Genomic DNA, 14,003 nt, shown 5'->3' on the forward strand with positions numbered 1-14,003 from the left:
TGATCATTGTTTAATTCAGAATTGATGATAGTGTAATTCAGAATTGATCATGGTGTAATTCAGAATTGATCATGGTGTAATTCAGAATTGATCATGGTGTAATTCGGAATTGATCATTGTGTAATTCAGAAGTGATCATGGTGTAATTCAGAATTGATCATGGTGTAATTCAGAATTGATCATGGTGTAATTCAGAATTGATCATGGTGTAATTCAGAATTGATCATAGTGTAATTGTAATTCAGAATTGATCATGGTGTAATTCAGAATTGATCATGGTGTAATTCAGAATTGATCATAGTGTAATTGTAATTCAGAATTGATCATGGTGTAATTCAGAATTGATCATGGTGTAATTCAGAATTGATCATAGTGTAATTGTAATTCAGAATTGATCATGGTGTAATTCAGAATTGATCATAGTGTAATTGTAATTCAGAATTGATCATAGTGTAATTGAGAATTGATCATGGTGTAATTGAGAATTGATCATGGTGTAATTGGGAATTGATCATGGTGTTATTCAGAATTGATCATGGTGTAATTCAGAATTGATCATGGTGTAATAGTAATTCAGAATTGATCATGGTGTAATTCAGAATTGATCATGGTGTAATTCGGAATTGATCATAGTGTAATTGTAATTCAGAATTGATCATGGTGTAATTGGGAATTGATCATGGTGTTATTCAGAATTGATCATGGTGTAATTCAGAATTGATCATGGTGTAATAGTAATTCAGATTTGATCATGGTGTAATTCAGAATTGATCATGGTGTAATTCAGAATTGATCATAGTGTAATTCAGAATTGATCACAGTGTAATTGTAATTTAGATTTGATCATAGTGTAATTCAGAATTGATCATGGTGTAATTCAGAACTGATCATGGTGTAATTCAGAATTGATCATAGTGTGATTCAGAATTGATCATGGTGTAATTCAGAACTGATCATGGTGTAATTCAGAACTGATCATGGTGTAATTCAGAATTGATCATAGTGTGATTCAGAATTGATCATGGTGTAATTGTAATTCAGAATTGATCATGGTGTAATTCAGAATTGATCATGGTGTAATTCAGAACTGATCATGGTGTAATTCAGAATTGATCATGGTGTAATTCAGAATTGATCATAGTGTAATTGTAATTCAGAATTGATCATAGTGTAATTCAGAATTGATCATGGTGTAATTGTAATTCAGAATTGGTCGTTGTGTAATTCAGAATTGGTCATTGTGTAATTCAGAATTGGTCATTGTGTAATTCAGAATTGATCATGGTGTAATTCAAAATTGATCATAGTGTAATTCAGAATTGATCATGGTGTAATAGTAATTCAGAATTGATCATAGTGTAATTCAGAATTGATCGTAGTGTAATTCAGAATTGATCATGGTGTAATTCGGAATTGATCATGGTGTAATTCGGAATTGATCATTGTGTAATTCAGAATTGATCATGGTGTATTTCAGAATTGATCACTGTGTAATTCAGAATTGATCATAGTGTAATTATAATTCAAAATTGATCATAGTGTAATTGTAATTCAGTATTGATTATAGTGTAATTGTAATTCAGAATTAATTTATGTGTAATTCAGAATTGATCATGGTGTAATTCAGAATTGATCATGGTGTAATTCAGAATTGATCATAGTGTAATTGTAATTCAGAATTGATCATGGTGTAATTCAGAATTGATCATTGTTTAATTCAGAATTGATCATAGTGTAATTCAGAATTGATCATGGTGTAATTCGGAATTGATCATTGTGTAAGTCAGAAGTGATCACGGTGTATTTCAGAATTGATCATGGTGTAATTCAGAATTGATCCAGGTGTAATTCAGAATTGATCACGGTGTAATTCAGAATTGATCATGGTGTAATTCAGAATTAATCATAGTGTAATTGTAATTCAGAATTGATCATAGTGTAATTGTAATTCAGAATTGATCATTGTGTAATTCAGAATTGATCACTGTGTAATTCAGAATTGATCACGGTGTAATTCAGAATTGATCATGGTGTAATTCAGAATTGATCACAGTGTAATTGTAATTCAGAATTGATCATGGTGAAATTCAAAATTGATCATGGTGTAATTGTAATTTAGAATTGATCATAGTGTAATTGTAATTCAGAATTGATCATCGTGTAATTCGGAATTGATCATGGTGTAATTGTAATTCAGAATTGATTATAGTGTAATTGTAATTCAGAGTTGATTATGGTGTAATTCAGAATTTATCAGAGTGTAATTCAGAATTTATCAGAGTGTAATTCAGAATTGATCATGGTGTAATTCAGAATTAATCATGGTGTAATTCAGAATTGATCATAGTGTAATTCAGAATTGATCATGGTGTAATTCAGAATTGATCATGGTGTAATTGTAATTCAGAATTGATCATGGTGTAATTCAGAATTGATCATGGTGTAATTCAGAATTGATCATGGTGTAATTCAGAATTGATCATGGTGTAATTCAGAATTGATCATTGTGTAATTCAGCATTGATCCACAGTGTAATTCAGAATTGATCATGGTGTAATTCAGAATTGATCATGGTGTAATTCAGAATTGATCATGGTGTAATTGTAATTCAGAATCGATCATGGTGTAATTCAGAATTGATCATAGTGTAATTCAGAATTGATCATTGTTTAATTCAGAATTGATCATCGTGTAATTCAGAATTGATCATGGTGTAATTCGGAATTGATCATGGTGTAATTCGGAATTGATCATTGTGTAATTCAGAATTGATCATTGCGTAATTGAGCATTGATCATGGTGTAATTCAGAATTGATCATGGTGTAATTCAGAATTGATCATGGTGTAATTCTGAATTGATTATGGTGTAATTCAGAATTGATCATGGTGTAATTCAGAATTGATCATGGTGTAATTGTAATTCAGAATTGATCAATGTGTAATTCAGAATTGATCATGGTGTAATTCTGAATTGATTATGGTGTAATTCTGAATTGATTATGGTGTAATTCAGAATTGATCATTGCGTAATTGAGCATTGATCATGGTGTAATTCAGAATTGATCATGGTGTAATTCAGAATTGATCATGGTGTAATTCAGAATTGATCATGGTGTAATTCTGAATTGATTATGGTGTAATTCAGAATTGATCATCGTGTAATTCCGAATTGATCATGGTGTAATTCGGAATTGATCATGGTGTAATTCGGAATTGATCATTGTGTAATTCAGAATTGATCACGGTGTAATTCAGAATTGATCATGGTGTAATTCGGAATTGATCATAGTGTAATTGTAATTCAGAATTGATCATGGTGAAATTCAGAATTGATCATGGTTTAATTCAGAATTGATCATGGTGTAATTCGGAATTGATCATGGTGAAATTCAGAATTGATCATGGTGTAATTGTAATTCAGAATTGATCATAGTGTAATTGTAATTCAGAATTGATCATTGTGTAATTCAGAATTGATCACTGTGTAATTCAGAATTGATCACGGTGTAATTCAGAATTGATCATGGTGTAATTCAAAATTGATCATACTGTAATTGTAATTCAGAATTGATCATGGTGAAATTCAGAATTGATCATGGTTTAATTCAGAATTGATCATTGTTTAATTCAGAATTGATGATAGTGTAATTCAGAATTGATCATGGTGCAATTCGGAATTGATCATTGTGTAATTCAGAAGTGATCACGGTGTAATTCAGAATTGATCATGGTGTAATTGTAATTCAGAATTGATCATAGTGTAATTGTAATTCAGAATTGATCATTGTGTAATTCAGAATTGATCACTGTGTAATTCAGAATTGATCACGGTGTAATTCAGAATTGATCACGGTGTAATTCAGAATTGATCATGGTGTAATTCAGAATTGATCATACTGTAATTGTAATTCAGAATTGATCATGGTGTAATTGAGAATTGATCATAGTGTAATTGAGAATTGATCATTGTTTAATTCAGAATTGATGATAGTGTAATTCAGAATTGATCATGGTGTAATTCAGAATTGATCATGCTGTAATTGAGAATTGATCATTGTTTAATTCAGAATTGATGATAGTGTAATTCAGAATTGATCATGGTGTAATTCAGAATTGATCATGGTGTAATTCAGAATTGATCATGGTGTAATTCGGAATTGATCATTGTGTAATTCAGAAGTGATCATGGTGTAATTCAGAATTGATCATGGTGTAATTCAGAATTGATCATGGTGTAATTCAGAATTGATCATGGTGTAATTCAGAATTGATCATAGTGTAATTGTAATTCAGAATTGATCATGGTGTAATTCAGAATTGATCATGGTGTAATTCAGAATTGATCATAGTGTAATTGTAATTCAGAATTGATCATGGTGTAATTCAGAATTGATCATGGTGTAATTCAGAATTGATCATAGTGTAATTGTAATTCAGAATTGATCATGGTGTAATTCAGAATTGATCATAGTGTAATTGTAATTCAGAATTGATCATAGTGTAATTGAGAATTGATCATGGTGTAATTGAGAATTGATCATGGTGTAATTGGGAATTGATCATGGTGTTATTCAGAATTGATCATGGTGTAATTCAGAATTGATCATGGTGTAATAGTAATTCAGAATTGATCATGGTGTAATTCAGAATTGATCATGGTGTAATTCAGAATTGATCATAGTGTAATTGTAATTCAGAATTGATCATGGTGTAATTGGGAATTGATCATGGTGTTATTCAGAATTGATCATGGTGTAATTCAGAATTGATCATGGTGTAATAGTAATTCAGATTTGATCATGGTGTAATTCAGAATTGATCATGGTGTAATTCAGAATTGATCATAGTGTAATTCAGAATTGATCACAGTGTAATTGTAATTTAGATTTGATCATAGTGTAATTCAGAATTGATCATGGTGTAATTCAGAACTGATCATGGTGTAATTCAGAATTGATCATAGTGTGATTCAGAATTGATCATGGTGTAATTCAGAACTGATCATGGTGTAATTCAGAACTGATCATGGTGTAATTCAGAATTGATCATAGTGTGATTCAGAATTGATCATGGTGTAATTGTAATTCAGAATTGATCATGGTGTAATTCAGAATTGATCATGGTGTAATTCAGAACTGATCATGGTGTAATTCAGAATTGATCATGGTGTAATTCAGAATTGATCATAGTGTAATTGTAATTCAGAATTGATCATAGTGTAATTCAGAATTGATCATGGTGTAATTGTAATTCAGAATTGGTCGTTGTGTAATTCAGAATTGGTCATTGTGTAATTCAGAATTGGTCATTGTGTAATTCAGAATTGATCATGGTGTAATTCAAAATTGATCATAGTGTAATTCAGAATTGATCATGGTGTAATAGTAATTCAGAATTGATCATAGTGTAATTCAGAATTGATCGTAGTGTAATTCAGAATTGATCATGGTGTAATTCGGAATTGATCATGGTGTAATTCGGAATTGATCATTGTGTAATTCAGAATTGATCATGGTGTATTTCAGAATTGATCACTGTGTAATTCAGAATTGATCATAGTGTAATTATAATTCAAAATTGATCATAGTGTAATTGTAATTCAGTATTGATTATAGTGTAATTGTAATTCAGAATTAATTTATGTGTAATTCAGAATTGATCATGGTGTAATTCAGAATTGATCATGGTGTAATTCAGAATTGATCATAGTGTAATTGTAATTCAGAATTGATCATGGTGTAATTCAGAATTGATCATTGTTTAATTCAGAATTGATCATAGTGTAATTCAGAATTGATCATGGTGTAATTCGGAATTGATCATTGTGTAAGTCAGAAGTGATCACGGTGTATTTCAGAATTGATCATGGTGTAATTCAGAATTGATCCAGGTGTAATTCAGAATTGATCACGGTGTAATTCAGAATTGATCATGGTGTAATTCAGAATTAATCATAGTGTAATTGTAATTCAGAATTGATCATAGTGTAATTGTAATTCAGAATTGATCATTGTGTAATTCAGAATTGATCACTGTGTAATTCAGAATTGATCACGGTGTAATTCAGAATTGATCATGGTGTAATTCAGAATTGATCACAGTGTAATTGTAATTCAGAATTGATCATGGTGAAATTCAAAATTGATCATGGTGTAATTGTAATTTAGAATTGATCATAGTGTAATTGTAATTCAGAATTGATCATCGTGTAATTCGGAATTGATCATGGTGTAATTGTAATTCAGAATTGATTATAGTGTAATTGTAATTCAGAGTTGATTATGGTGTAATTCAGAATTTATCAGAGTGTAATTCAGAATTTATCAGAGTGTAATTCAGAATTGATCATGGTGTAATTCAGAATTAATCATGGTGTAATTCAGAATTGATCATAGTGTAATTCAGAATTGATCATGGTGTAATTCAGAATTGATCATGGTGTAATTGTAATTCAGAATTGATCATGGTGTAATTCAGAATTGATCATGGTGTAATTCAGAATTGATCATGGTGTAATTCAGAATTGATCATGGTGTAATTCAGAATTGATCATTGTGTAATTCAGCATTGATCCACAGTGTAATTCAGAATTGATCATGGTGTAATTCAGAATTGATCATGGTGTAATTCAGAATTGATCATGGTGTAATTGTAATTCAGAATCGATCATGGTGTAATTCAGAATTGATCATAGTGTAATTCAGAATTGATCATAGTGTAATTCAGAATTGATCACAGTGTAATTGTAATTCAGAATTGATCATAGTGTAATTGTAATTTAGATTTGATCATAGTGTAATTCGGAATTCATCATGGTGTAATTCGGAATTGATCATGGTGTAATTCGGTATTGATCATTGTGTAATTCAGAATTGATCACTGTGTAATTCAGAATTGATCATGGTGTAATTCAGAATTGATCATAGTGTAATTGCAATTCAGAATTGATCATAGTGTAATTCAGAATTGATCATGGTGTAATTCAGAATTGATCATTGTTTAATTCAGAATTGATGATAGTGTAATTCAGAATTGATCATGGTGTAATTCGGAATTGATCATTGTGTAATTCAGAAGTGATCACGGTGTAATTCAGAATTGATCATGGTGTAATTCAGAATTGATCATGGTGTAATTCAGAATTGATCAGATTGTAATTCAGAATTGATCAGATTGTAATTCAGAATTGATCATGGTGTAATTCAGAATTGATCATGGTGTAATTCAGAATTGATCATAGTGTAATTCAGAATTGATCATGGTGTAATTCAGAATTGATCACGGTGTAATTCAGAATTGATGATAGTGTAATTCAGAATTGATCATAGTGTAATTGTAATTGAGAATTGATCATAGTGTAATTGTAATTGAGAATTGATCATGGTGTAATTGAGAATTGATCATGGTGTAATTGAGAATTGATCATGGTGTAATTGAGAATTGATCATTGTTTAATTCAGAATTGATCATAGTGTAATTCAGAATTGATCATGGTGTAATTCAGAAGTGATCACGGTGTATTTCAGAATTGATCATGGTGTAATTCAGAATTGATCCTGGTGTAATTCAGAATTGATCATGGTGTAATTCAGAATTGATCATAGTGTAATTGTAATTCAGAATTGATTATAGTGTAATTGTATTTCAGAGTTGATTATGGTGTAATTCAGAATTTATCAGAGTGTAATTCAGAATTGATCATGGTGTAATTCAGAACTGATCATGGTGTAATTCAGAATTGATCATGGTGTAATTCAGAATTGATCATGGTGTAATTGTAATTCAGAATTGATCATGGTGTAATTCAGAATTGATCATTGTGTAATTCAGAATTGATCATAGTGTAATTCAGAATTGATCATGGTGTAATTCAGCATTGATCACAGTGTAAATCAGAATTGGTCACGGTGTAATTCAGAATTGATCACGGTGTAATTCAGAATTGATGATAGTGTAATTCAGAATTGATCATAGTGTAATTGTAATTCAGAATTGATCATAGTGTAATTGTAATTCAGAATTGATCATGGTGTAATTGAGAATTGATCATGGTGTAATTCAGAATTGATCATGGTGTAATTCAGAATTGATCATTGTTTAATTCAGAATTGATCATAGTGTAATTCAGAATTGATCATGGTGTAATTCGGATTTGATCATTGTGTAATTCAGAAGTGATCACTGTGTAATTCAGAATTGATCATGGTGTAATTCAGAATTGATCCTGGTGTAATTCAGAATTGATCATTGTGTAATTCAGAATTGATCATAGTGTAATTGTAATTCAGAATTGATCATAGTGTAATTGTAATTCAGAATTGATTATAGTGTAATTGTAATTCAGAATTGATCATGGTGTAATTGAGAATTGATCATGGTGTAATTCAGAATTGATCATGGTGTAATTCAGAATTGATCCTGGTGTAATTCAGAATTGATCATAGTGTAATTCAGAATTGATCATGGTGTAATTCAGAATTGATCATAGTGTAATTCAGAATTGATCATGGTGTAATTCAGAATTGATCATGGTGTAATTGTAATTCAGAATCGATGATGGTGTAATTCAGAATTGATCATAGTGTAATTCAGAATTGATCATAGTGTAATTCAGAATTGATCACAGTGTAATTGTAATTCAGAATTGATCATAGTGTAATTGTAATTTAGATTTGATCATAGTGTAATTCAGAATTGATTATGATGTAATTCAGAACTGATCATGGTGTAATTCAGAATTGATCATGGTGTAATTCAGAATTGATCATAGTGTAATTGTAATTCAGAATTGATCATAGTGTAATTGTAATTCAGAATTGATTATAGTGTAATTGTAATTCAGAATTGATCATGGTGTAATTGTAATTCAGAATTGATCATGGTGTAATTCAGAATTGATCATGGTGTAATTCAGAATTGATCAGTGTAATTCAGAATTGATCATGGTGTAATTCAGAATTAATCATAGTGTAATTGTAATTCAGAATCGATCATGGTGTATTTCAGAATTGATCATAGTGTAATTCAGTATTGATCACAGTGTAATTGTAATTCAGAATTGATCATAGCGTAATTGTAATTTAGATTTGATCATAGTGTAATTCCGAATTGATCATGGTGTAATTCAGAACTGATCATGGTGTAATTCAGAATTGATCATAGTGTGATTCAGAATTGATCATGGTGTAATTTCAATTCAGAATTGATCATGGTGTACTTCAGAATTGGTCATGGTGTAATTCAGAATTGATCATGGTGTAATTGTAATTCAGAATTGATCATGGTGTAATTCAGAATTGATCATGGTGTAATTCAGAATTGATCATGGTGTAATTCAGAATTGATCATAGTGTAATTCAGAATTGATCATGGTGTAATGCAGAATTGATCATGGTGTAATTCAGAATTGATCATGGTGTAATTCAGAATTGATCATGGTGTAATTCAGAATTGATCATAGTGTAATTCAGAATTGATCATGGTGTAATTGTAATTCAGAATCGATCATGGTGTAATTCAGAATTGATCATGGTGTAATTGTAATTCAGAATTGATCATGGTGTAATTGTAATTCAGAATCGATCATGGTGTAATTCAGAATTGATCATGGTGTAATTCAGAATTGATCATGGTGTAATTGTAATTCAGAATTGATCATGGTGTAATTGTAATTCAGAATCGATCATGGTGTAATTCAGAATTGATCATGGTGTAATTCAGAATTGATCACGGTGTAATTGTAATTCAGAATCGATCATGGTGTAATTCTAATTCAGAATCGATCATGGTGTAATTCAGAATTGATCATGGTGTAATTGTAATTCAGAATTGATCATGGTGTAATTCAGAATTGATCATGGTGTAATTGTAATTCAGATTTAAAAAAAAAACATTTTTATTGAAAAATTTAGTATTTATACAACAACATCGAACCATGATAAAATACCAACACTAACTGCCAACAATACTGCCACCGTTTATAGAACCCTTGTATTGATCCTCTCAGGGCAAATTTGATCCTCTCCAATTTTATAAATCCCGCCATGTCACTGATCCAGGTCTCCGCACTTGGGGGCCTCGCATCCTTCCACTGTAACAGAATCCTTCGACGGGCTACTAGGAACGCAAAGGCCAGGACACCGGCCTCTTTCACCTCCTGTACTCCCGGCTCCACCGCAACTCCAAAAATCGCGAGTCCCCAACCTGGTTTGACCCTGGATCCAACCACCCTCGACATCGTCCTCGCCACCCCCTTCCAGAATTCTTCCAGTGCCGGGCATGCCCAGAACATATGGGCATGATTCGCCGGACTCCCCGAACACCTGGTGCACCTGTCCTCACCCACAAAGAACCTACTCATCCTAGTCCCGGACATGTGGGCCCGGTGCAGCACCTTAAATTGGATGAGACTAAGCCTCGCAGTAATTCAGAATTTATCATGGTGTAATTCAGAATTGGTCATGGTGTAATTCAGAATTGATCATAGTGTAATTCAGAATTGATCATAGTGTAATTCAGAACTGATGAGTGAATGAGAATTTAGTTGATTGGGAATGGCTGCATGAGAAAAGAACCAGGTGAATCTCGTTGACGCGTACCAGCCTGAAAGAGGCTTGCACAATAATGGCCTCTGCCTTGTGCAGTGTGAGAGGGCCAAACATTGTATATTTTCAAGAAGCAGTTAGATCGAGCATTTAGGGTGAAGGGGATCAAAGGATATTATATAGGATTAGGTTATTGAGTTGGATAATCAGTCATGATCATAATGAATGGGGGAGCAGGCTCGAAGGGCCGAATGGCCTCCTGCTCCTATTTGTTATATTTCTAACAGTTAGATACTGCAATGGGTGGAGATTGGAATTAACATCCTTGCTGTCTGGCATTTTGTGCAGGAAATGGAACACTGAACAAACACGCTGGCATCGACTTCAAGCAGCTGACCCTCAATCATAAAATCAATGAGAATCACTCTGGAGAGGTAACCTGACCTGCTGTTCCCTGCCCCATGGCCAACTTATACAGCCAGTGTTTGCTTTAAATCTAGCTGTCTGATTCAGCAGCCAAATTAGGGTTCAACAAAAGCATCTCCATTTCTCATAAAACACTCTCCACTTACTTTGGCTGGTGAGAAATTAAGAGGAGGTAGTGGTAATGTCACTGGTAATTCAGGTCAGTACTCTGGGGACATGGGTTCAAACCTCAGTCTGGTGGAAAGCTTGTCTCAATATTGGTGACAATGACAGCTATTGTCGATTGTAGTAAAACCCATATGGTTCATTAATGTCCTTCAGGGAAAGAAATCTGCTGTCTTTACTCAGTCTGGCTACAGACCCACCCGTTACTCAGTCTGGCTACAGACCCACCCGTTACCCAGTCTGGCTACAGACCCACCCGTTACTCAGTCTGGCTATAGACCCACCCTCAACTCAGTCTGGCTACAGACCCACCCTTTACCCAGTCTGGCTACAGACCCACCCTTTACTCAGTCTGGCTACAGACCCACCCTTTACCCAGACTGGCTACAGACCCACCCGTTACTCAGTCTGGCTACAGACCCACCCTTTACTCAGTCTGGCTACAGACCCACCCGTTACCCAGTCTGGCTACAGACCCACCGTTACCCAGTCTGGCTACAGACCCACCCTTTACCCAGACTGGCTACAGACCCACCCGTTACCCAGTCTGGCTACAGACCCACCCGTTACCCAGTCTGGCTACAGACCCACCTGTTACCCAGTCAGGCTACAGACCCACCCGTTACCCAGTCAGGCTACAGACCCACCCGTTACCCAGTCTGGCTACAGACCCACCCGTTACCCAGTCTGGCTACAGACCCACCCGTTACCCAGTCAGGCTACAGACCCACCCGTTACCCAGTCTGGCTACAGACCCACCCTTTACTCAGTCTGGCTACAGACCCACCCGTTACCCAGTCTGGCTACAGACCCACCCTTAACTCAGTCTGGCGCAGACCCACCCTTTACTCAGTCTGGCTACAGACCCACCCTTTACCCAGACTGGCTACAGACCCACCCTTTACTCAGTCTGGCTACAGACCCACCCTTTACCCAGTCTAGCTACAGACCCACCCTTTACCCAGACTGGCTACAGACCCACCCTTTACTCAGTCTGGCTACAGACCCACCCTTTACCCAGTCTGGCTACAGACCCACCCGTTACCCAGTCTGGCTACAGACCCACCCGTTACCCAGTCTGGCTACAGACCCACCCTTTACTCAGTCTGGCTACAGACCCACCCTTTACCCAGTCTGGCTACAGACCCACCCGTTACCCAGTCTGGCTACAGACCCACCCTTTACCCAGTCTGGCTACAGACCCACCCGTTACCCAGACTGGCTACAGACCCACCCTTTACCCAGACTGGCGCAGACCCACCCTTTACTCAGTCTGGCTACAGACCCACCCTTTACCCAGACTGGCTACAGACCCACCCGTTACCCAGTCTGGCTACAGACCCACCCGTTACTCAGTCTAGCTACAGACCCATCCTATACCCAGTCTGGCTACAGACCCACCCTTTACCCAGACTGCCTACAGACCCACCCTATACCCAGTCTGGCTACAGACCCACCCGTTACTCAGACTGGCTACAGACCCACCCTTTACCCAGTCTGGCTACAGACCCACCCGTTACCCAGACTGGCTACAGACCCACCCTTTACCCAGTCTGGCTACAGACCCACCCGTTACCCAGTCTAGCGACAGACCCACCCGTTACCCAGTCTGGCTACAGACCCACCCGTTACCCAGACTGGCTACAGACCCACCCGTTACTCAGACTGGCTACAGACCCACCCTTTACCCAGACTGGCTACAGACCCACCCGTTACCCAGACTGGCTACAGACCCACCCGTTACTCAGACTGGCTACAGACCCACCCTTTACCCAGACTGGCTACAGACCCACCCTTTACCCAGTCTGGCTACAGACCCACCCTTTACCCAGACTGGCTACAGACCCACCCGTTACCCAGACTGGCTACAGACCCACCCGTTACCCAGTCTGGCTACAGACCCACCCGTTACCCAGTCTGGCTACAGACCCACCCGTTACTCAGTCTGGCTACAGACCCACCCTTTACCCAGTCTGGCTACAGACCCACCCGTTACTCAGTCTGGCTACAGACCCACCCGTTACCCAGTCTGGCTACAGACCCACCCTTTACCCAGTCTGGCTACAGACCCACCCTTTACCCAGTCTGGCTACAGACCCACCCTTTACTCAGTCTAGCTACAGACCCACCCTTTACTCAGTCTGGCTACAGACCCACCCTTTACTCAGTCTGGCTACAGACCCACCCTTTACTCAGTCTAGCTACAGACCCACCCTTTACCCAGTCTGGCTACAGACCCACCCGTTACTCAGTCTGGCTACAGACCCACCCGTTACCCAGTCTGGCTACAGACCCACCCTTTACCCAGTCTGGCTACAGACCCACCCGTTACTCAGTCTGGCTACAGACCCACCCGTTACCCAGACTGGCTACAGACCCACCCGTTACCCAGTCTGGCTACAGACCCACCCGTTACCCAGTCTGGCTACAGACCCACCCGTTACTCAGTCTGGCTACAGACCCACCCGTTACCCAGACTGGCTACAGACCCACCCGTTACCCAGTCTGGCTACAGACCCACCCTTTACCCAGTCAGGCTACAGACCCACCCTTTACCCAGTCTGGCTACAGACCCACCCGTTACCCAGTCTGGCTACAGACCCACCCTTTACTCAGTCTGGCTACAGACCCACCCTTTACCCAGTCAGGCTACAGACCCACCCGTTACCCAGTCTGGCTACAGACCCACCCTTTACCCAGTCAGGCTACAGACCCACCATAATGAGGTTGACTCCTGACTGCCCTCTGAAGTGGGCTGAATGAAAAGTTGATATCAGTGAATGGAACCGAGGACACGTGCAGCATCAGAATCATCAACTCACTGACTGACCAGCACCTTCTACTTATTGAATCATAGAATCATAGAA

The 14,003-nt window shown here is 36.8% G+C and overlaps 1 protein-coding gene across 1 annotated transcript in view; it reads left to right on the forward strand.

The window, feature by feature from the left end:
- ilk (integrin-linked kinase) overlaps positions 1-14,003 on the forward strand; it is a 136,542-nt gene that overhangs the window by 97,089 nt on the left and 25,450 nt on the right. The window contains exon 7 of the mRNA XM_038818234.1: positions 10,894-10,979. Coding sequence (XP_038674162.1) covers positions 10,894-10,979 — 86 coding nt within the window. The remainder of the gene's footprint in view (positions 1-10,893; positions 10,980-14,003) is intronic.

This window comes from Scyliorhinus canicula, chromosome 14 (assembly GCF_902713615.1).
Source record: "Scyliorhinus canicula chromosome 14, sScyCan1.1, whole genome shotgun sequence".
Lineage (NCBI taxonomy): Eukaryota > Metazoa > Chordata > Chondrichthyes > Carcharhiniformes > Scyliorhinidae > Scyliorhinus > Scyliorhinus canicula.